The following is a 22,105-nucleotide window of genomic DNA, read 5'->3' as shown; positions in this document are numbered from 1 at the left end:
TCGCCATCTTCAGGCCGGGCTTTCCGAAATTTGTCTTTATATCCTTGTGCCGTGAATCTAAAGCGCAGAAGTAGGGCTTTTTTCACTTTATCATAGTCGAGGGCCTCGTCAGCAGTCATTAGATCAATGACAGTGAGTGCCTCGCCAGTTAAGCACATGCTTACGGCTACTCCCCATTTCTCTCTTGGCCATTCTTGCCCAGTAGCCACGCGTTCAAACCTCTGCAAATACGCGTGCAGGTCATCGCGTCGCTCATCAAATAGCGGTAGTAACTTCTGCGGATTCAGGCATCGCGGGTTTGCCGATGGGGCGAGTGCTGCCGCCGCAGATGTCTGACTTTGAGCACTTTCCTGAAGCTGGAGCTTAAGTTGGAGGATTTGCAGCTGCCTCTCGTCTGCTAACCGTTGCCTCTCGTCCGCTAACCGTTGTCTCTCGGCTGCTTCTTTGGCCTCTTCTCTCTTAGCTGCGCGCTCATCTCTCTGCCTAACTTGCTCTCGCTCAATCCATTCGCGAAGTTCTGCGCCAGACAAGCCTAACTGAGCTGCTACAGCCGCTAACTTATCGAGATCCATGTCTCTCGTCTTGTGCTGCGTGCCCACTCCTGACTGGCGATTTCCGCGTTCGAGATGTTACTGGCGGGATCCTGGCAGGCTCGCCAAGTTTGTAATGGTGTAATGTGGGCCCAGGATCCGGAATAAATCAACCGGCAGTCAGGTGACTCTGTACACACAACACAGACTTTAACGCAACCGATAACTCTTACAATTCACACACAGCACACTATAGCGTTCCTTATTTACATGCCAAACGTCCTACGCACCTCGGCACACGAACTGTCCTACTCGCCGTTATGACTGTTGCCGCTGCGGCGAGGTCAGTCGTCACCGGTGTTCCTTGTGCAGTCACGCTGCCTTGACCGTGGTGAGGTGTTGGTGGTGGTGATGGTGGTGCTGCAGGCCGGTAGATCACCAGGCCACTGCAGTGCAGGTTAATGGCCCGACGCCAACCTGAGCTCGGCCACCTCGTGCCACCACTCGGGCCCCAGGACCTTAGGCCACGAACAGACTATGCTGCCGGTCCCCGTGTCAGCGCCGTCCACAGAGCGGGAAGCCAGCTCACCAGGTCCGCAAGGCTGCTGGACACCTGGTTGAGTGACGCAGCCCGAAGCAGGAAGCCAGCTCACTAGATCCGCAAGGCTGCCGGACGCCTGGTTAAGCGATGTCGCGACCTGAACCGCCGACCAGCAGCTGCCGTTCGAACCGTGTCACGCTCTAACTGCCCTAGCCGCACGCCCCGCTCGCGCTTCCTTTTTCTCGTCTTCGCCTCCAAGGCGTACCGCAGAGCAGTACTGCCGTTCCCTCTTCGCCCCGTCACAGGCCACACAATCCACATCATCACATTGACATTCTCAACCAAGAAACGACTTGATTTCAGATGACAGCTGATGCAAAATGGTGTCAAGGCGAGAAATGAAATCCTTCATGCTCGAGGAAGGGGTACGGTAAATACACCAAGAATGATGTTCTGATTATCTTTTAGAAAACAAATGATCAAATTTAATTCCCATGGATTCACAAAGCGGAATGCCCAAAGAAAGGTAGTGTCGTCGAGTGTAAGAAAAATTTTAGGCGATAAAAATAGCTGAGCCACCATAGCTATTTGGATGGTGGTAGTGGTGGTAAAAAACATTTGTTTCAGAAAAAGTCTACTAGAGAGTGCCGACGATTTGGATGATGGTGACATTATTCAACTGCGTACAATGATGGTCCAAAAAAATTGCCGTCATAAGTGCAGAGCCAAGTTTCAGATATGCAAATGACGGAAGAGAATGCGCGAGTGAACCTATGAAATCGTAAATATCATAAGAATTTTTGTGCCGTCTACACGCGTTCAAACGAATCAACGAGCAATTACTACCATATAGCATGTGTTTATCCTCGTCAGCAGATATCAGTGCCATTTTGATTTGATGAGAACGAAAAGAGTGCACAGGAACACGAAAAAAAATAGAACTAAGTGGTTATGAAAAGATGCTGAGGTCACTGTCTTTCATAATACGATAGACCCTGCTATCGACAGACTTTCGCGACTTGGTCTGACAATTGTCGGTCCACAAAAATTGCCATTATTGCGTTTTCTTTTCTCATTATTAGACTGCCAACTCATCGTGGCTAAACCCAAACAGTACTAGTGAATTTTCTCGCGTGTAAGGAATAATCAGTGGAAAGCAAACAGGCAGGATATGCGACAATCTAAGCCAATAGTGTACTTTCTTCATAATTTGACAGTGCATAACGAAAAAAAAAAACATATGTGGATGATGAGGGAAAACGCCACAGAAAAGAAATATGACTTCGCATGGCAAAGCAATGGCAAGGTGTTCGTGCGCAAGTGCAGACGTGAGCCGGCAATACAGATGTGATGTGATGCCGACCTAGAAAGAACAGTTCAAAAGGGCGCTGTTGCTCCTTATGCTTGCTTGAATCCTTCACCTTCTTTTTTTTTCGTGGAACCATAAAACGCGCAGTCTTACTACAACACTTCATCTTTTATTTATCTGTGTGCAGTTTTCTGGTTCGGGATACTTACAGGTATCGGTCTCTAACGTCAATATTAGAAGCATGGAAAATAAAAAGTTTGAAACACAGGCTAAATGGCGTTTTCTGAATCGCATACTTGATATACTCGCTTACATGAAAATGTGGCTCACAAGTGACACTTCTGTGTTATTTTCTGGACACAAATATTAGGGCGTATTTAGCGAAAGGCGTAAAGGCGGTGGTCTTGCATTGTACTTTAAAAAATCGCCAATACGAGGTTTTGTCAGACTTTCTCTTGTTTGTACACATTATTATTTGATCGCTGTGAAATGATTTTTGGAACCTTGGTTGCTTCTGCTTATCGCCCCACATTAAGTGAAACTGCCGATAGTGTTCAGCTTGTACGCGACCTTGAATATAGAAGTACCCTCAATACACCTGTTGTTTTAGTTGAAGATTTGATGATCGATCTCCCAAAAAGCAGATTCCCACGACGTCTATTTTATGAGATTATTGATAGATTTGACTACTCTATATTAATCCAATCACGAACTAGAATAACTATAAAGAATGATACGTTACAGTATCTTTCTACCGCAAATAATGAGTTGCCGAGTGTTTTATCTGGAGTGCTAACATTTGATTCAAGCGACAACGTAACTATACTTTGCTTCTATCAGAGAATAATAAGTAAACTAAAAATTACCAGCCTAACAAATAGTACACCACATTGTTCACCAAGACAATTTTACTTAGTTTGATCTATGGTCGAAAGAATCTCATGAAACAATGTATTCATGAAACAATCTTAGTATTCGTACAATATTTTCATTGAGTTATAAATAACAAGTATCATAACGCATTTTCTTTGCTGGTAAAAAAAAACAAAAAGTCTTGAAAGCCATGGGTAATAAGGAAGGTATACAAGCACATTTAGGCACGAGATAAACTACTTGACGAATTCATTACAATAAATGTTCCAGTTTTTCTAAAGGAATATAAAAAATCAGAAGTAGGTTAGCCTCTCTTATTAAAAAAGCACGAAAGTAATATTACAAGAATAAAGCTGCTGCAGTCTCAGACTGTCCAAAGAAAATCTGGAGTGGTTTCCATGAATTATAAGAAGGCTACTTTTATAACACCTAGCGAACTAGCACTCGGTAATATCGAATACAGAAGTTTTTTTTTTGGCGGACAAATTTAGTGACAATTTTCTACTTTCTGGAGAATCACCCGCAAAGAAGATAGAAAGCATAAAATTATTCGGTACATGACCTCTCGTGCCGTCAGTACCATAATTTTATACAGTGCAGTGAGCATGAAGCATTCATGCTACTGAATAATTTAGATAAAACTACTGCCACAGGTAAATTATTATTTCAAGGCTGCACCGATTTTCGCAATTGCCGTCCTAATAAGCGACACACTACAGCACATATGTAATGATGCTTTATACCAGGATGTTTTTTCACTCAATATGAAAAATGCAAAAAATAGTTCTTTTGCACAAAGAGGGTTCCTATGACAACAATATAATACAGACCAATACCTCTCCGACCTTTGTTTTCTAGACTATCGCAATATTTGATGAAAGAGACACTATGTTCATTTTGGGGCATGAGACAGGCCCTTGTGACCGAGCAGTTCGGGTTTACAGCGCGGAAGTGAACAGAGAAGGTATTGATTGGCGTAAAAGAAGAGATGCTTTCCTATATAGATGAAAAGGGATTCATCGTCGAAATTTTTATTGCAATAGCAATTATTTGGACCCTTTCGGCTGGATTTTGGCGCTGGTGTCAGCGTCGAAGTGGGCGTTGGTGACGGCCATCATTCACCGTATATGTATACGCATATATATATATATATATTGGAGGAAACAGGAAATAAATATAATAAAAAAACTACAGCTCGTGGAATTGAACATCTGACCACTTGCTTGTGAATGTGTGGTGTTAGCCACTGAGCCAAAAAGGATCACATCATTCAACGTTGAAACAGCAAGCTCTTTATATCTACCACTTATGGTTGTCGATGCCGACCTTAAGGAACAATCGTGCTTTCAGCAGAACTATCGTGTTTTCATCTGCCGCGAGTACTTTGGGCTGTAGAATGGGGGAAGGGGGAAGAGGGATAGACGCTCACGCTTTCACACATTCATCCCGCAGTGGGGAAAATCGTACGCCTGGGATTCCACTGAAATCATTCTGTTGTAGTTATTGGGCACACAAAGGTAACTGCACTCGCTGCACAGTCTCGGTTCGCGAAATAAGCACGCTTTTCAAACAAAGCGAAGTACCGGCTGAGAAATCTATTTGCATTCATCTGTACCGGTGAGAACGTTTTGTGCGTGTTTTGTGTGTCAGCAACGCAGGGCAAGTTTTGATATTTTTTTGCCATTCTTCGCCTAACATTACTACGAGTTGTCACATTTATTGCCTCACCCTTGTGGTAATAAGTTCGCTTTCTTTAGACTTCAGAGTGGCATTCGAATAAATAAACACGATATTTTATTTTAGAAGCTATCGTGTTACAGAATTCAAGGAGTAGCTTTGAACTCATTAATTGCTTAATTTTCTAAAATTATTTCGCAGTTATCGTTTTCATAGACTGCAGTACACGTGTTATAGTGGCTACCCATCACAGATGAAAGAAATATTATATGGTGTACTGCAAGTATTTATTCTAGGTCCAATGCCGTTTTTATATCAATATTTAATATAGTAATGATATATTATATCAATAGATATATCAATATCAATAATATCGCACCGATTCCAAGAACTCACGCAATCATTCTGTATGCACAGTGCACTAGTTAGTTCTTTTCCGGCGTGCACCTTGATAAGATACGCATTCATTCTTATACATGGTTGGAAGAGTAGATGACGTTAAAACGGCCAACGCCTTTTAAACGCAAATGAAGACTGACTGAAAAGTGTATCCCTACCAATGTATATCGATGAATGAAGTGGTATTTTTAGTTGGGTGATGGGAAGGACTTTTCCTAAAAGTGTGCAATTCATTGCATTGGACTAAATTGAAAAATCATGAGTGGTTCACCACATCTCTCGCGCAAGGGTGGATCACCATCGGACTGAATATATGAATGTGTACTGTGTGTGTGTCCTAATCTTAGCTTTGTGAGTATAACGTCTGTGTGGCGTTACATAAATACTGGCGCCCGATCGCCACGCTGTAGGTTGATAACGTAAAGTTAAGTTTTGTGTGGCTATCTGATCTGCTTTGCCAGTAAGCGCCGAGCTGTCATTTGAGGAAATGTCCGAGGTCAAGGGCAGGTGTGGCTATAGATGTATTGGCAGTGTTTAGGTGGATGGATCCAACTAGCTGATTTGCCATCCCGTTACCTTGGATCTCGCGGTGCCATGACATTCAGCACACTACAATGTGTTGTTTGAGGGTGTATAATGTGCATGACAATGAGTAACGTACCTAAGACAACGCCGGGATTTTGTGCTTTCCCAGAGCCTTAAGAGCTTTTACATCCCTTAAAAATCGGAATAAATTATTGGTTTCTATTTTTATGTGTTGAATGTGTTTAACAATCGCTGGTATCACATACGCTTCTTCTGTGAGTATGCTCGTACAAGGATGGAGAGCTCCGGCATTCGAAAAGGATGGGCCGACCGCTGCGTATGACACAGAGCAGTGAAAATTCTATGCATCTGTAAAGACTTCCGGACAGTTCTATTTGTGCTGAAGTTCTAGATGAATGTGTGGATACGAGCGATAGGGTCATATTTTGTCACTTCCGCAAAGGACATATCGCATTCTATGAGCCGCCACTGCCACGATGGGACAAGTGCAGCGGGATCCGTTAGACAATGTTCGAGCAATGGAACACCCAATTCCTCAACTATGTCTCTCACTTAAAGCGAGTTGGGCTTTCTCAACGAATAACAGTTTTTATATAGAGCAGAGCTAATATGGGAAAACGGCTGCGGATCCACATAAAGAACTGAGTATAGGTGGCATAAATTTGACCTGATTTCTTGGCTTTCCGCGTGTATTCTAGCCAAAATTTTACGAAGAGAAAGCTGGTGACCGTGCAAGTCAATGTCTATATCTGGATGGACACCTTTTTTTTTTGTTGAGAAGAAAACGCAGGTGATTTTATTGCGATTGCAATTATATGGACACTCTTGGCTGTAGTTTGCCGCTGGCATTGGCGTCGACGTGGGAGTCTCCGTCTATCACCCTATATGTACACTTATCAATGTATCGGAAAATACAAGAAAGAAAGAATACCCAGAAAATGATTTCGGCAGCCGAATTGAACTTGGTTCCTCTCAATTGTGTGTGCGAGATTAACCACTGAGCCAACGCGGAACACGTGCTTGACCATTAAAACGGCAAACTATATCTACCAGTTCGCGCTGCTGAAGGCACCTCAGGGGGAGAAACCACGTTTTCAGTATTATCAGCAAGATGGCGCAATAAGCGAGTGGCACTAAGCGGGTGGCCTCTGTTCTCACTGGCGCAGTGCATCGAAATAGCAGAAAAGGAACACAGGCCCCTGTGGCTAGCATTCTTGGATATCAAGGGAGCGTACGATAGCGTGGTTCAAGAGGAATTGTGGGGAATACTGGACAAACTAGGCGTGGAACATGTATCAACTAATCTTTTTAAAGGGTATCTATAAAGTTAACAAGGTAGTTATAAAGTGGGAAAACAGGTATCTAAGCCTGTAGAGGTAAAACGGGGGCTTAGGCAGGGGTGCCCCCTGTCACCCTTATTATTCATGATGTACCTACAAGGATTAGAGGCAAAATTAGAGGGAAGTGGCCTGGGCTTCAACCTCTCTTTAGTCAAACAAGGAAAACTTATTGATCAGGCACTACCTGCAGTAATGTACGCAGATGATATAGTGCTAATGGCCAACAACAAAGAAGATTTGCAGAGATTGATGGACATCTACGGTAATGAGGGCGACAGGTTAGATTTTAGATTCAGTAAGAAAAAATCAGCAGCCATGATTTTCAATGACAACGAAGGTAGTGAGCTTAAGATACAGGAGGTCACGCCAGAGATAACAGATAAATACAAATATCTGGGCGTATGAATAAGCAATGGGACCGAGTACCTGAGGGAACACGAAATATACGTGACGACTAAAGGTAACAGGAATGCAGCAGTGATGAAAAATCCCAGGCAGCACGCCACCGTTGGACCAATTTTGGACCAACATCGGCTAACATCGGCACCGACGTCGGGCCGACTTCCAATGTCGGGCCGACGTTCAAGCCAATGATGGGCCGACGTTTTGCCGATGTTTTAGCCAGTATGCAACCAACATTGGGCCGACGAAGGCCCATCGTATTGCCGACAAAGCTGCCAATGTTCGGCCAACATTGGGCCATATTTCAGCCAATCACATGCCATTTTTACGCCGATGTTTGCTGCACGACGAATATCGGCTACGGATGTACGACCGACATTGGACCAATCCAGGGCCACATTGCAGCCAATCAAATGCCGTTATTACACCGATGTTTCCTGCAAGACGAATATTGGCTACTGATTGGCTTGCCATTATGTAACCATTATTAGTAGGGAATTTTTCTTACCGGAAGATTTAAACAATATGCCTCGATGACCCGCTCTTGTAGCTTTGCAGCCCTGTATACTTGGGGCAACAAAACATTGAATGCCGAGAACTGAAAGCAGTTACTCGATCCATTTCATCTTTTATACCTCATTCCCTTTGCTAACACTAGAAGCGTAGTTTATTTTTTTACCAATTTATCTTTTGCAATAGCGAGTGCTTTATTTGGTACTGGTATTTCGTACAGCAGATCGAAAAAAGTCGTTAGGAAGTAAATGTTGAAAGCGTATGTCCCCCACTTGCAATCCCCACATACGTCCCCCACATGGTAATCGAGAATATTCATAGTTTAGAGCATTTTTTTGTAACTAAAACATGGTGATGGTGCTTCCGAATCAGCATAGGCTAGCCGAACAGTGCACCACCGACAGTCTGCAGACTATTTATTCTTTGTTTTTTTATTTGTTTGGTACAACTAAAAATGTATACATTGAAAAATATATATACACAACTAAAAAAGGCCCGCTCTACTGCAGGTCAGGTTGCGTTGGGGGCACAGTGACAGTGGTGCTGTCAAGGCCCTGGCTGCTGTGGCTGAGCAGGAAGCCAGCTGCCGCGAGCAGCTGATAATCTGCACTCTGAGAGTGGGGATCATCGGGCTGCTCCAAAACAAATGCTTCTCTGAAGCGCCGCTTCCTGCCCCCACAGCGATCACCAGACCCTGGCCGCCACCTCTTAATAAAGTTGAGGGCCTCCGCCTGGTCGCACCCTGCTTTTTGGCAGATGACATCTGCATACAAGAACAGAAATACCATAGTACACATGAAGCACTGCAGTACAGAGAATACACAAGGGTACACACACGTAAAACAATGAACAAGTCTAACCTGTCACTAATCTACAGAGCCTCAGGTTCACAAAGGCCCTTTTCCCTTTTCTGCCGTGAAGGCTGTACAGCACTTGCACATCATGTGCCAATACAGCCTTCATGGCATTCACACCAATTTCTCGTTGGCCACGTCCCCCAATCTGCAGGAGGTGCCTGCACTGTAAAAAAATGCAAGAAGCATAGATGGGGTGAACGCAGCAGCACATCGAAATGTTTTCATGATAAAAATCTGCAAGAAGAAGACACTGAAAACAACAACTTGAATTTTTGGGCATCACAACATTTCATTGTTTTTTTACGCTAACTTCAACTCACTTGACCTAAAATGGTTTCCACATCAGACCTCTCACACTCAGTGCGAGAACCTTTCAGAAACCTTCTCTGAATGCAGTTTCGCTGTTATGAAATCAAATACAACACTGTTATAACCCTTAATAAATATTGATTCTAGCTATGAAATAGTATAATTACTTTGTCCAGTGCTCAAATTCCAATACACGTTTCTTCGAGGTTACAAGGTCTTTGCCTGAATGTTGACCAGGAGTAGCTTCTACAGGTGAAAAACGATAAAATATGTGGAATTCAAAAAGAAGCTTGGACATGTTTTTAATCAATGCATTGTAAGCAGAGCACAACAAGATAAATGAACATGATCAAGGCGTACTAAGAGGCAACCTTAGAGCGACCAAATCTTGGTCATAGATGAAACTGATAGAAAAATAAAGGTCGCACTAGACGGTCGCACCATTTGCTGTTTATATTTTCCGTGATATCCAAAAAAGAGGCATGTCGCTATAGAAATCTCATCACAATAAACAAAGGTGCATTTTTCTTCACACTGCGAAATTGGGTGCATGTTAGATTTTTAAGAAAGTAAGAAATCGGCTAACACAAGGCAGGGTGAACTGTAGCTCAAAGTAGAGAGAGCCGCAGCGGACACGAAATAGGGTGATAGATGAACAAAATTACTGAATGTCTGTTTTAAGCAGGCTATTGCTAGTCACTGCCCATCAAACACATGATGCCGCCTACATCGTCTGCTAGCTTAGGACAGTTCACTCGGACTTCACAGACTATAGTAAATACAGTCGAATCTAATTAATTCCAACACACTTAATTCGAACTGACGCTGTGGTCCTATCAAAGCCATACCACGCTCCGAAAATGCTCTCAGCACCCCGCCCAATCCTGCGGTGGCACTTCAGACACCTCATCGCTGTGCTTGAAGAAGAAAATGAAGAAAAGGAAAGAAAAGACTGCGGTGGAATGTTTGCCAAATGCCAATCTGCGACATTCCTGTGCCCCGCTTCGGCTTTTTCCGTCCCTGCCACGTAGAGACCCTTCTCTTCCTAACACTGCGCATGAAGAGAAAGAGGGGAAAAAAAGCTGTCGCAGAGAGTTGGCTCTCTCATGCCGATCTGCAACGTGCCGGTGTCACGCTTCCCTGTTTTTCGTTCCTGCTATGTAGAGACTCTTCTCCTTTCAACACCGCGCATGAAGAGAGAAAAAAAAAAAGCTGCCGCGGAGTGTTTCTCTCTCGAATGCCGATCTGCTTTTCTCCAGGTGGAGACGCTCCTCCATTCTCACCATGTGCTGGCCACGCTCCGGCTGCAGCGCAGATGGTAACAGTGGAAACACAGTTGTCTTCGAAGAGTGTCAGCACTGGACAATGCCCCGCGCAACTTCTTTTGCCAGGAGAATACTGAAGCCGAAGTACAAATGCTTTGCAAACTGCACGCAAAACTTGTTGACTCGTTGCAAGGCCAACGTGTACAGACATGTATTGACTACTTTAATTAATGACGGATGTCCTGTAATTTGTGAATAAAACTTCTCCATGCACATGCACCACTGCATGGTGAGCCCTCCGCTCGTTTACCGTATTTACTCTATTCTACCGCGCTCTCGATTGTAACGCGCGCCCGATTTCCACGACAAAAAAAAGGACATCGGTTGCAACGCGCACCCTTTTTTTTCGTTGGCCCGCTTGATCACACCACTCGCGAAAACGACTCTTTTTGAGAGCGTCTTCCGTTTAAATATGAAGTACGGGGGAAGCTTATGCCTATCTGACGTGCAACAGAGCATTGCTGTCACTCTAGTTTTACCGTGGCCCGATGTCAGTACACAAACTTGCTTCGCCCCCTTCTCCTAGACGGTTGTGGTGCCAGGCATGTCGAAGTAAAGAGGCGTGTGATCGGCATTCCCGATTTGCCCAAGCAGGTAGCCGTTGTTGTGCCGCAAATTTAGGAGGAACCTCTGAAGACTGAAGCTTTTCTTCGTACTCCTCCGGCAACTTCCGGCATATGCCCGTTCGCCTTCGGAGGGAAAAGCCTTTTCTTTTATAAAAGTTCGTTAGCCAGCACCTGCTCGCTTTAAAATGGCTCTGCATTACCCCTTTTTCTAAGGCTAACTGCATAGCCTGCACTTGGAGCAGTTCTGTCGTTACGGGCCGCTGTGCCGCTCACTGCTTAATCACATACTCGCCGAGCAGCTCTTCAATTTGTGGAAACCGACCCTGCTGTGGTCCACTGAAGCCTTTGCGTGAATCTTTGCTGTCGACAATATTCTGCTTTTGTTTCCGCCAGTCCCGCACGCACGTTTCGGGAACTCCGAATGACCGCGATGCGGCCCGATTTCTGTCCGTTCCGGCACACGCGACGACTTTTCTTTTAGAAGCAGCATTGTGGTGCACTCGTCGAGTTTTTGGAGTCGGCCCTACCATGCCGTCGATGCTAATGTACTACAAGATGACGAACTCCTCAGCACACGTATGAAGTGCCGCGCATGGGAAACACATAGGCAGAAAAGACCAACGCGCCATGCCGACGCACGTAGGGGGCAGCCATTTTGTAAGTGGCGATGGCAATAGAATGACCATATTCATTTTTTTTTCGTACTCGATTCTAACGCACATGCGATTTATGAACTCTCTTAACCGGAAAAAAGGTGCGTGTTAGATTCAAGTAATTACGGTAAGTTTCATTATTTTGAACTTCTTTTAATTTGAACAAATTTTCTGGCCTCTTTGAGAACGAATTATTCATATTCGACTGTAGTACAGTGGCTCATGAGATAACCTGACTAGTTTGTTTCCCGAAACACAGTATCTTAAAGCAGTACTAAATTTCTGCATGTTACATAGGCATATTAAAAATCAAGAAATATACACCAAAGCCGCAGCCACAGCTTTACTCTGCACAGCTGCCTCTGCTGCCTCCACTTCTCCAATTGTACCAGCAGGCAGCCGGGGAAGGTCAGAGGGGCGCTGTGCTGGCTGGGCGTGCTGAGCCACGGACAAGAGCCGTACCTTGTGCTTCAGCTGTCGCACCTCCTGCAGAACCTGTCTTTGTTGCTGCCGGATGCCAAGTTGTATCCGCAGGATCCGTAGCAATAGAGCTGAAACATACAAGAGTACATACCATATTTACTCGCACAATTCGCATCCTCACATAATTTGCTCATCAGTATAATTAGCCAGCCTGCTTTACTACAAGAAACTTTTTGCTCGCATACTTTGCCCTCCCCAACCAGCCCGAGCCACCTTGCCAGCACACACACAGACACATTTGACTTCATGATGCTCTGGTCAGGCACTTCTCTTGTCGAGCAGGCGAGTGCAGTCCTACACAAAATGGACTGAGTGCAAGGTCCCTTCTTCCATGAACTTTTATGCTTTCCCTAGAATATCGAACTTGAAAACTGAAACCTGTTTATGTGTAGTCCGAAATGCCTAAAGGTTTGCCTCCTATCTTCCCACCTCTTCCACGGCAAGAATGTATTCCCGAGACACAGCACAGATGTTGAACGCGTGCAAGGACCTGTCACATCAACTAGATGAGACAGGTTTTCGCACTCATTTTTTTTTTCGGTTTCGCCATCTGGCCATTGCGTTTTTACCGTTCCTTGTGATAGGCTACAATAATTATATACAAGGCAGATTGCTGTTATAAAGCTCACCGAAGAAAACTGAAACCGTGCTACCGCTAAGCACATCAGCGCGGAATTCTTCGACATGCAATATTCAGTATGGGAGCCAGCAGAAGAGTGCGTTGAATAAGACTTAGCACAGAAGCTTGGGTGTGTTGGTTAGATATCGGAGGGAACACAACGCAATAGAAGACTGGGACAAGGAATGGACACACACACACACACATGAAGGGCGACACACACAGCACTGTGTTGGCATCGCGCTTCCTTGTCTGCATCTTACTTTACGTTGGGTTCCCGACAATTATTGGAGAGTACTTATGTTCTCTGGTATAACCCTGTCGTGGGAACTGGTTTTTGTGAGCACTGTTCGGAAGAACTTCAAGAAATTGGGGGCACTTGAACAGGCTTAGCAAACAAATGACAATCCACTTTGAGACAGCCGTGACAGCGCCTGCAACATATATTCCCAGTTGAGCTTTTAGGCCAGCGATTCCTACTAGCTTTGCACATGACCGGATTGACAAAAAAAGTACACATAGTACGCGAGTATATACCGCATTAGACTCTGTAGCTTTGATGAACCAGGCAGATACACAAATTTATTCAAAACTCCATTGATTCTATTGCAAAATTATTCAACAAACAAATTGCAATGTTATCCATGTTACTATACGATTGTGGCACTTTACCATTGCAGCTTTCCAGGAGGCACACATAGTGCAGCGTTAGTTCACCACTCGCAGTTAATTGTATGCGGTAGGTTGCTCACAGCAACTGACTGCATGCAATGGTGAACATCTTGTATGCTTGCACCGCTGTTTCAGCATGCTGGCCGCTTCCCATACGGCTATCAATTGATGTTCACAAAATTGGGAAGATGAAAAAAGACTACACAGTGCCCTCTGGCCACCCCATACTCCAAACCTCCAGCCAACAAACAAACAAAAGAAACAGAAGTATGCAAATGAATATTATTCCTAATGCAGCTGGAATGGAGTGTAGTTTTCACCAATTCTGTGTGTTAAGTCAATATGGAGCGAGTTAACTCCATAAAGTAGCTTTTCTCATAACAGTGTTCACTCTATTGTAACACAAGGAGTGACTTCATAGCATCTAGAAGGAAAAATAGAATCTTCAGTATTTGATAGAAATGTGAGGCTCTACCTTAAAACAACAATAATCTGGAAAAAGAACTCATTACATTCGAAAAAAAAGGTAGCACAGTTGATCCCCTTTACAAGAGAGACTGATGTAACAGACAAACGGGGATAAGAGGCACCAGTGTGCAGGCTGACATTTGGCCCATCATGCATCAGGCACTCCGTAGATGCACCTGTGCAGCCGGGAGCCCTGCAGTCAAGCATGCTGAGCAAGACTGTTGACCACTGTACAATGACACATTGCCACAAAATTTCAAAACTTCATTTCACAGACTTCTGCAAAAGCTTCTTACACTCTTGCATAATTTTTGCATAATCTTCTCTCATTCTTGCGTGATTTTCGTCAGACCATATAAGTGTTGGAAGTTGTATGTCCCCAAAAACTTGCACAATACAAATAGCATACATTAAAGTCTATCACTTAATACGTGCATAGTGTAACAATGAAAGGAAACTTACGCATGGTTTGCTCCGAGCCTTCCCCGTGCGGTGCCTCCTTGAGCCTTGGAGAGCACTGTACAGCTAGAGCAAAGTAGCATCAATCCAGTGTTAATGGCAGGTTAACAAGACAACAAAACTAACCCCCATATTCATAAACGCTCCCCGACTCGACTTTCACCCTTCACTTGACAGAGTTGAGCACTGTGCCGCTGCTCGTTTGAAAGCGACGCTGCGCTACTCGAGAATCACAGCAGATTATTGCTGACATGCAGCAATTTTCTCTGCTTAGAGACGGCGCTCCCATCAGCCATCTCAAGTGAACGTGAAGCGTTGAGTGGAGGGACGTTCTAGAATACGGGGGTAAGATTGGTTGCAAGAACACCACAATAGACACACTCAATTTTTACACTTCATCTATATTGTACAGCTACACACATTCTGCATCCTTATAATGCAACATATACATACAGGTTTATAAAGTAAACACTGTAGGCTGCTCAAATAACACCTACACAAAAAATTACCCAAAAGTGGCCATGCGCAAAGTACTTTTATTTGAAACTCACAAAACTTTTGTGGTGATGGAGAATAAATAAGACAGGTTACGCTTGGAGGCACATGAGACCTTCGCAGCTTTCATAAACTACAAAAAACAATATGGTATGTGTGTGTGTATGTACGCATGAAGCTTCAGCCTTTCCATACGGTTTCTTGAAAGAATCGACTATGAATTTTATGGCACCTGTGTCCTTCAGCGCAATTGAAAGCCTGCTGATCAGTGTGTGCAATTGTGGAATATTTACATGGAAAATGGCGTGAAACACCTAAAATCAAATTTTTCTAGCTAGGAAATATGCAGCTGTGTATACACAACACATGCTGCAAACAGTGGGAGGTGACCACAAGAGTGATTTGAGTGTAAGCGGCAGTATTCCGCATTCATGCACCCCGCCATTTTCAACTATTGCCCAAAAGCAGCACCACTTCAGCGTGCTACTTTTTTTTTACATCATAAACAGCACGGAATACAGCGAGGATGAAAACAACATATGCAATTAAATTTTGAGCACTATTTATGGTGCGCATGATTGATTCATTGATATGTGGGGTTTAACGTCCCAAAACCACTATATGATTATGATAGACGCCGTAGTGGAGGGCTCCGGAAATTCAGACCACCTGGGGTTCTTTAACGTGCACCTAAATCTGAGCACACGGGCCTACAACATTCCCGCCTCCATCGGAAATGCAGCCGCCGCAGCCGGGATTCGAACTCGCGCCCTGCGGGTCAGCAGCCGAGTACCTTAGCCACTAGACCACCGCGGCGAGGATGGTGCGCATGAAAAAAAAAAGGCCTTTGTACAACGACGAATTCATAATTTGCTTTCACGGACCTTCTGTTAGGCTGCACCACATACAGATTTTTTGTGGCTTTCAAAAGAGATTTGAAAAAAAAAATAATAATAATAACCGTGTTTACTCTCGTCATGAGCGCACTCACTAACTCACCCTCATTTCAGTCGCCAAAATTTTGAATTTTTTTTTCTTCCACATATTAAACACACACCTTATGCTCATCCGCTGAAGTCCCACGGGCTCCCCCCCCCCCCCCCCCTTTGCCGCCTTCGCTCACTGCCACGTGCCGTTTTATTTTTGTTTCTATTTGTTCACGGAACGTCCCCTGTCTTTTTTAATTAGCTCTTGTAACATATGTGGCATTATCTTGTTCCCGAGGTGCCACAGGTGCTTTGCTATGTAGATGCACCATTAAACTAGTATTTTTGATCAACTGTGCATTTCTGATGTTTACCTTGCAAGTACGTAAAACTGGCATGCTTCTTGATCTACGATACACATGTGGCTTGTCTCACTTTGAAGGAAAAGTTAGCATACAATGGTGTAAATGCTTAGAATTTGAAATATTGAGGCAGCAGCACACAGGAGATGATCATATGGTAAAGAAACAAGTGCTGCCTTATTACTGGCAAGTTGTCACTTATATGTACAAATAAATTTTGCAAGCTAAATAAATACAAAAGCACAGCGAGGCTATGATGTGTTTCAACCTGTGGATTCGCTTCATTTATCACTCCATATGATGAAGCTTCCTTTGGTAAAACTGCTCAGATAAGAAAAAAAGTTTGCTGTCCAATACAGCAACTATACAAAGTGTGCACGTGCATCTCGCAGCACCTTTTCGTCACTTCTGAAATGCGCCACCAACATGCCCGGGCACCAACCGAATCTATCGCCTACAACTGCCATGTTGTCTCCTCGTGCTTGCACCCGTTTAGTTTTGCCTCACGATGCAAGTTTGAGAAATTATGAGCTGCTAGTGAGGCAAGTTGATTTAGTAGTCCACGCAGAGGGAGCAGAGCTTAGGGTGTTTCTTCGCTGAAAGTTATAACCTGAAATTGAGAACGCACATTCCGATTTTCCTAAACGTACCAGCGTATTTGGCTGGTGCAGATTAACAAAAGCTACTTGAAGAAACTTTGCAATATTTGCATCTTCAGGTGCAACTTCATTACGGGTAAGTGCCATAGCCAAGTATTTACCTGCAAACAGATATAGCTTACCAAGATACTGTACATACAAACTTGTCCGCAGTTAAAATCATGATGGCGAGGAAGGCGGTTAAAATCGTGATGGCGATCGCGGAGATTTGGTATTGCATTGAAACAAACTATAAAGAATGGGAAACAATATCAGTTCACTTTGAAGTATAGCCGATCGGTTCAAGTTGGGCATCAGGATTTTTTTTAATTAGTCAATTAATTCTATACACGGTCTCTATCATGTTCAGTGACTCCACTGTACATTAGCGTACAACAAAAGCAAAATACAAAGTGAAAAGTGTGTTAAAGCATACGCGAAAAATAAAGTGATGACTGGCATTACCGCGGCACACACCACGCAAAGTTGCTATCTGCCTTGTATAATATTTTCCTCGACTATTTCCACAAATTGCAATCAAAGAGGCTTAAGCTCAATATCAGCACTGTTTAAAACACTTGGGGGGGGGGGGCATTGCTACTTTGGTGGCGTAGGCCGTGACAATATATTCATAATATTATATCTCTTGTAAACTTGCCTAGTTCTGCACGACTAGTTTTCGATGGGAGCAGCTGCGCTTCGCACATCCACTTTTAAAATTGCGGCTCGAGAGATTTTGAGCTTTCACTTGTTTTTGGGCCAGGCAATTTGTAGTGAAAGCAAGATAATAGGCCCTCATAGGTTGTGGCGGGCAGCCGGTGTACGCCGTGGCTGGTATATGTGTCGCACATCTTGATTATCTGGTCTTGTATTGAGTGAACGAGCGAGGCCTTCCTAATCCAATGAGCTCGTTAAAATAAGACAACAAAAAACCACAATGCTTCCACATCGTTCACAGCAACAGATGACGAGCCCCCAACAAACCGCACTGCAGCACGTGAACTGCCGTAGGTACCCAGGGAGTTACCCGGGCATGGCGGGAGAGGGCGACAACGGCAGAAGTGACATCACAAGAACACTATGTATAAAGGGGACATTTAAAGACTTTTTTCCCATTTATAAACTTCGTGCACTGTTTTGTCACAATTTATAGCTCAGAATAGTTGTATTTTGAAAAGGACACTAATTCATAAGCCCAATGGTTCAAGGATGGGTGCATTTAGGGGGCCCATTCTACGTTTTACTTATGCCCTTCAAGAACTTGCTTACAGGGCCAAAGTCCTGTTTCAGAAAGAACACGCTAGTGCGTGGCCAGCAGTCCGTCAAGCATTAGTGCTGGTGAGATTTGGAAATGCAGCGCATGAGCATCCTCATCTGCTACTTCTCTGCTCATGCTCTCGGGGCTTACTTGCGAGGCACGGTCCTTCGCCCTTTTCATTTTCACACTGTAAATCAACCGATACCAACTCTGCCTTCCATTATTTAATAAACCAATATTTCATGGTCACGAGGACGAGCTTAAAATGTTTGCTACATCAGACCTGAACAGCATTTTGAGTCATCGAAACTTGCTAGTTGCAGCGAGCATTATGCGAAAAATATGATGTGCTTTACGGTGACAACTTGCAAAACACTGCAGCAACGATTAAAATCATGCATTTTTTGTGCTCACAGGAAATCCCTGAAGCAGGATGCACTGGGCTAGATAAATTGCGCAGCTAAAATACGGATGCGCTTTCCAATGCTGTCATGCTTACAGGCGGAGAAATGGCAGACAAAACTGGGCGCACCCCGATTCTATGCGCATGCGTCCCATTCACAAGCCTCGCTGCCAGTTAGCACAACATGGCTCACTGTCCATGAGCTCGCTTGTTTCCTGTAACAGTGGACCATACGGTACACCTATTTAAAAACGAGGATAGAATGTATATAATGCAGCATCTGATGAAGCCATGACGATGTGTTGCTGATGAAATCTGGAACTCTAGTTAGTACCCTTATTGTTAACCAGCCGACCGACTAGCAAAAAGATTTGCGACTGAAATGATGGCATCTACACCTGCCCTTAAAGGGACACTGAACAAAGTTTTTGCCGCCGAGATTTTCAGCCAAAGCAAAAGATTGGGCCATGAAATTCATAGACAATAATTTCAAGCAGAAACTACGAAAACATACTGAATTGAATGAGCCTTTTACAAAATTCCGCGTCTAGCTCTTAGACACGGCGTTTTCTAAAAGGTCGCGACATTTATTTTTCAAGTTTTTTTTTGTTGAATAGTCAAGACAAATCTACGGTGCATTGTTCACAGAAAACAAAATTGCCTCGGTAAGATTTCTTTGCGAGCAGCTTACTAATTTTAAGGCAGGCGCGTTGATTCGTGAACTGAAGGATGCGAGTGATCGATCTTGCCTGCTAGTGGCTAGGCGACAAAGGCTTTACCTCATGTCCTGGTGTAGCAAAGTCACGCAAATGGAACAGAAAATGTGCATTATCATTTATTTCGCCTAAATATCACACGTATGTGACTTATTGCCGGTGACAGGTGATCAGGATGAAGTCGACAAGTTGCAAATCTGAACAAGAATTCACTCGAATGAAAAACCAACCTATACTCACGTGCACGGTGAAGTCGAACACGTCGTCCGTCAATGTTGTCGCTGATGCCCGAAGGAAAAGAGAAGAGGACAAGCGACGAGGTCGTCTCTTTCTATAAAGTTGGCGGAACTGCCAGAACGGCCAACACAAAAGGCATCGGGTTGACATTCCTCCATCTGGGCATCAGTCGCTCCACCCGGGCATGCAGCTGCTACTGGTTCTACTAGTATCCTCTTCCCCGTGCCTCTTCCCGACATTGCAGTGTTGCTGCCATACTCGCGAACCTTTTTAAATTAAAGCACGCAATCATGTATTATCGTGCGCCATACTAAACTTAAAAACAGTGCGCCGGTACATGAGATCACGAAGCGCGGTCCACGCCATCACAAGAGCAATTAGAGAAATGAAACAAAGAAAACAAAAATGTATAAAATATTTTGTCTCAATACGATGCGCAATCCAGTTTCCTGCAGCGGCTTTTGGCTCTGTATGAACGGCCAAGCCAGTGCCAAGCCAAGCTTGCGTCCCTGATCAGCTGTTTGTTTCCATCGAGAATTCAACAGTGAACTGGCAATTTGTTTAGATGATACTGCTAAAGGGCTTGAAATTGAATATTTCTCTACGTACTACTGCTGTACTTTTCCTCTCTGTTTCTGATCACAGTGATGAGATTGAGGAGGTTACAATTTAGAAAACAGCAAGTGCAGCTCAAGCATTGCTAGTATCGCTGTTTTGGTAATAAAATGTTACAAAGATTTTGCCGCGCGACCGGCTTGCCGTGTTCGAGCACCCAGTAGAAATTTACGGTGCCGCGTTTGAAAGAGTTGAATAAAATTGCAATATTACGAAAGAAAGGCTCTGAAGCAACATCGCATTTTATCAGGCCTACACCTCCCACACCTAGACGAGTAAAACTCGTCGATATTATCTTGCAAAGCTGTGTATAATATTTAAAACACATTCTTTAGCCCACGATGAATTGTTCTCTCGTGTGGCTTCTTCATTTGGTACTGTCATGTTAACTTACAAAAGCAACTTTCCATATTTAGTCTTTAGATGTTGCAAAAGCTTGACACGTGGTGTGTATGCCATACTGATAATTCTCCTCGTAACCTGGGTCCGCCTCCTTAAACAGCGTCGCATTTTATTGTTCGCAATTGTGTTTGTTTTATACTGTAAGCGAGCTGTGTGATTTCATCAATATTCACGAGTGTTCCCTGACTATACAAACACGTGCGTCTTATTTGATGCGGTGCACGTTTGTATGTAGCAAAAAATGTCATTTCGTCAGCGTGTGTCCGCATACACTTGCATGCCCTGCAGTATGTGTACATAATTAATGCAGTAAGAACTGCAATGCATAGCCTTGCATGGGACATATATTCCATGCACCCTCAGAGAAATGTTGTTTGTTATGAGCCTACTGTTTATCATTACATTTTTTTTTCGTTAAAGTTTCATCTCCATATAAAGCAGCTGTATACAGGCACGAGCTTCAGCAGCTTCCTCGTTGTTCCATTTTAAATAAAAACACCAAGCCTACCCGAATCAATGATCTGTTTGCTATCATTACTGTTATGTGTTCTACGATGTACACAAGGACAGTAGTATACAAAAAATAGGGAGGGAATTGAATGCCCTGCCTGCATGGCTGCGCCGTTTCACAAGATCAGGCGCTGCTCTGTGAAGCTTCCTACCGGCCTGCAGAAATTCAAGGGAGCGTACAAAAGCGTGGTTCAAGAGGATTTGTGGGGAATACTAGACACACTGGGTGTAAAAGATGGAGTCACTAATCGTTTAAAGGAAATCTATAAAACTAACAAGGTAGCTAAAAAGTGGGAAAAACAGGTATCCAAGCCCACAGTGGTGAAACATGGACTTAGGCAGGCGTGCCCACTGTCACCCTTCTTATTCATGATGTACCTACAAGGATTAGAGGCCAAATTAGAGGCAAGCGGACTTGGCTTCAACCTCTCTTTAGTCAAACAAGGAAAACTCATTGATCAGGCACTACCAGCATTAATCTACGCAGATGATATAGTGCTAATGGCCGACAACAAGGAAGATTTGCAGAGGTTGATGGACATCTGCGGTAATGAGGGAGATTGGTTAGATTTTAGATTCAGTTAGGAAAAATCAGTAGTCATGATTTTTAATGATAACAAAGGTAGTGAGCTTAGAATACAGGAAGTCACGCTAGAGATAACAGATAAATACAAATAACTGGGCGTATGGATAAGCAATGGGACCGAGTACCTGAGGAACACGAAATATGCATGACGACTAAAGATAACAGGAATGCAGCAGTGATGAAAAATAGGGCACTGTGGAATTACAATAGGTATAATGTTGTGAGAGGAATATGGAAAGGGGTCATGGTTCCTGGGCTGACGTTCGGCAACGCGGTCTTGTGCATGAGGTCAGAAGTTCAAGCAAGATTAGAAATTAGGCAACGTGAAATATGTAGGCTTGCTTTACGAGCTCACGGGAATACACCAAACCAGGGAGTACAAGGTGATATGGGATGGACATCATTTGATGGCAGGA

At 43.9% G+C, this 22,105-nt stretch overlaps 1 protein-coding gene and 1 long non-coding RNA gene across 3 annotated transcripts in view; both read right to left on the bottom strand.

Annotated features, from left to right (window-relative positions):
• LOC142786415 (uncharacterized) overlaps positions 1 to 22,105 on the bottom strand; it is a 160,171-nt gene that overhangs the window by 10,089 nt on the left and 127,977 nt on the right. The window lies entirely within an intron of this gene.
• On the bottom strand, positions 8,546 to 19,958 carry LOC142786409 (uncharacterized). Of its 2 annotated transcripts, XM_075884100.1 has the most exons (4): positions 19,580 to 19,958; positions 14,545 to 14,607; positions 12,303 to 12,391; positions 8,546 to 8,893 (listed from the first exon to the last, which is right to left on the bottom strand). In XM_075884100.1, exons 2-4 carry the CDS (start codon positions 14,546 to 14,548, stop codon positions 8,615 to 8,617), a joined length of 372 nt encoding a protein of 123 aa, XP_075740215.1. In that variant the 5' UTR covers positions 14,549 to 14,607; positions 19,580 to 19,958; the 3' UTR covers positions 8,546 to 8,614. The 2 variants fall into 2 exon arrangements, with proteins under 2 accessions (XP_075740215.1, XP_075740210.1); XM_075884095.1 differs by lacking the exon at positions 19,580 to 19,958 and having other exon boundaries at positions 14,545 to 14,814.

The sequence above is a fragment of the Rhipicephalus microplus genome, chromosome 2, assembly GCF_043290135.1.
Source record: "Rhipicephalus microplus isolate Deutch F79 chromosome 2, USDA_Rmic, whole genome shotgun sequence".
NCBI classification, from domain to species: domain Eukaryota; kingdom Metazoa; phylum Arthropoda; class Arachnida; order Ixodida; family Ixodidae; genus Rhipicephalus; species Rhipicephalus microplus.
This window is presented reverse-complemented; position numbering and strand designations above follow the sequence as displayed.

Bases quoted from the DNA above. Each gene is read 5' to 3' on its own strand.
- LOC142786409 (XM_075884095.1), bottom strand. From the start codon at position 14,624: ATGCTACTTTGCTCTAGCTGTACAGTGCTCTCCAAGGCTCAAGGAGGC. The intron at 12,392-14,544 runs GTAAGTTTCCTT...TGTATGTTTCAG, and splicing joins AGGCTCGGAGCAAACCATGC to CTCTATTGCTACGGATCCTG. The intron at 8,894-12,302 runs GTACGGCTCTTG...TCTTGTATGCAG, and splicing joins TGCGACAGCTGAAGCACAAG to ATGTCATCTGCCAAAAAGCA.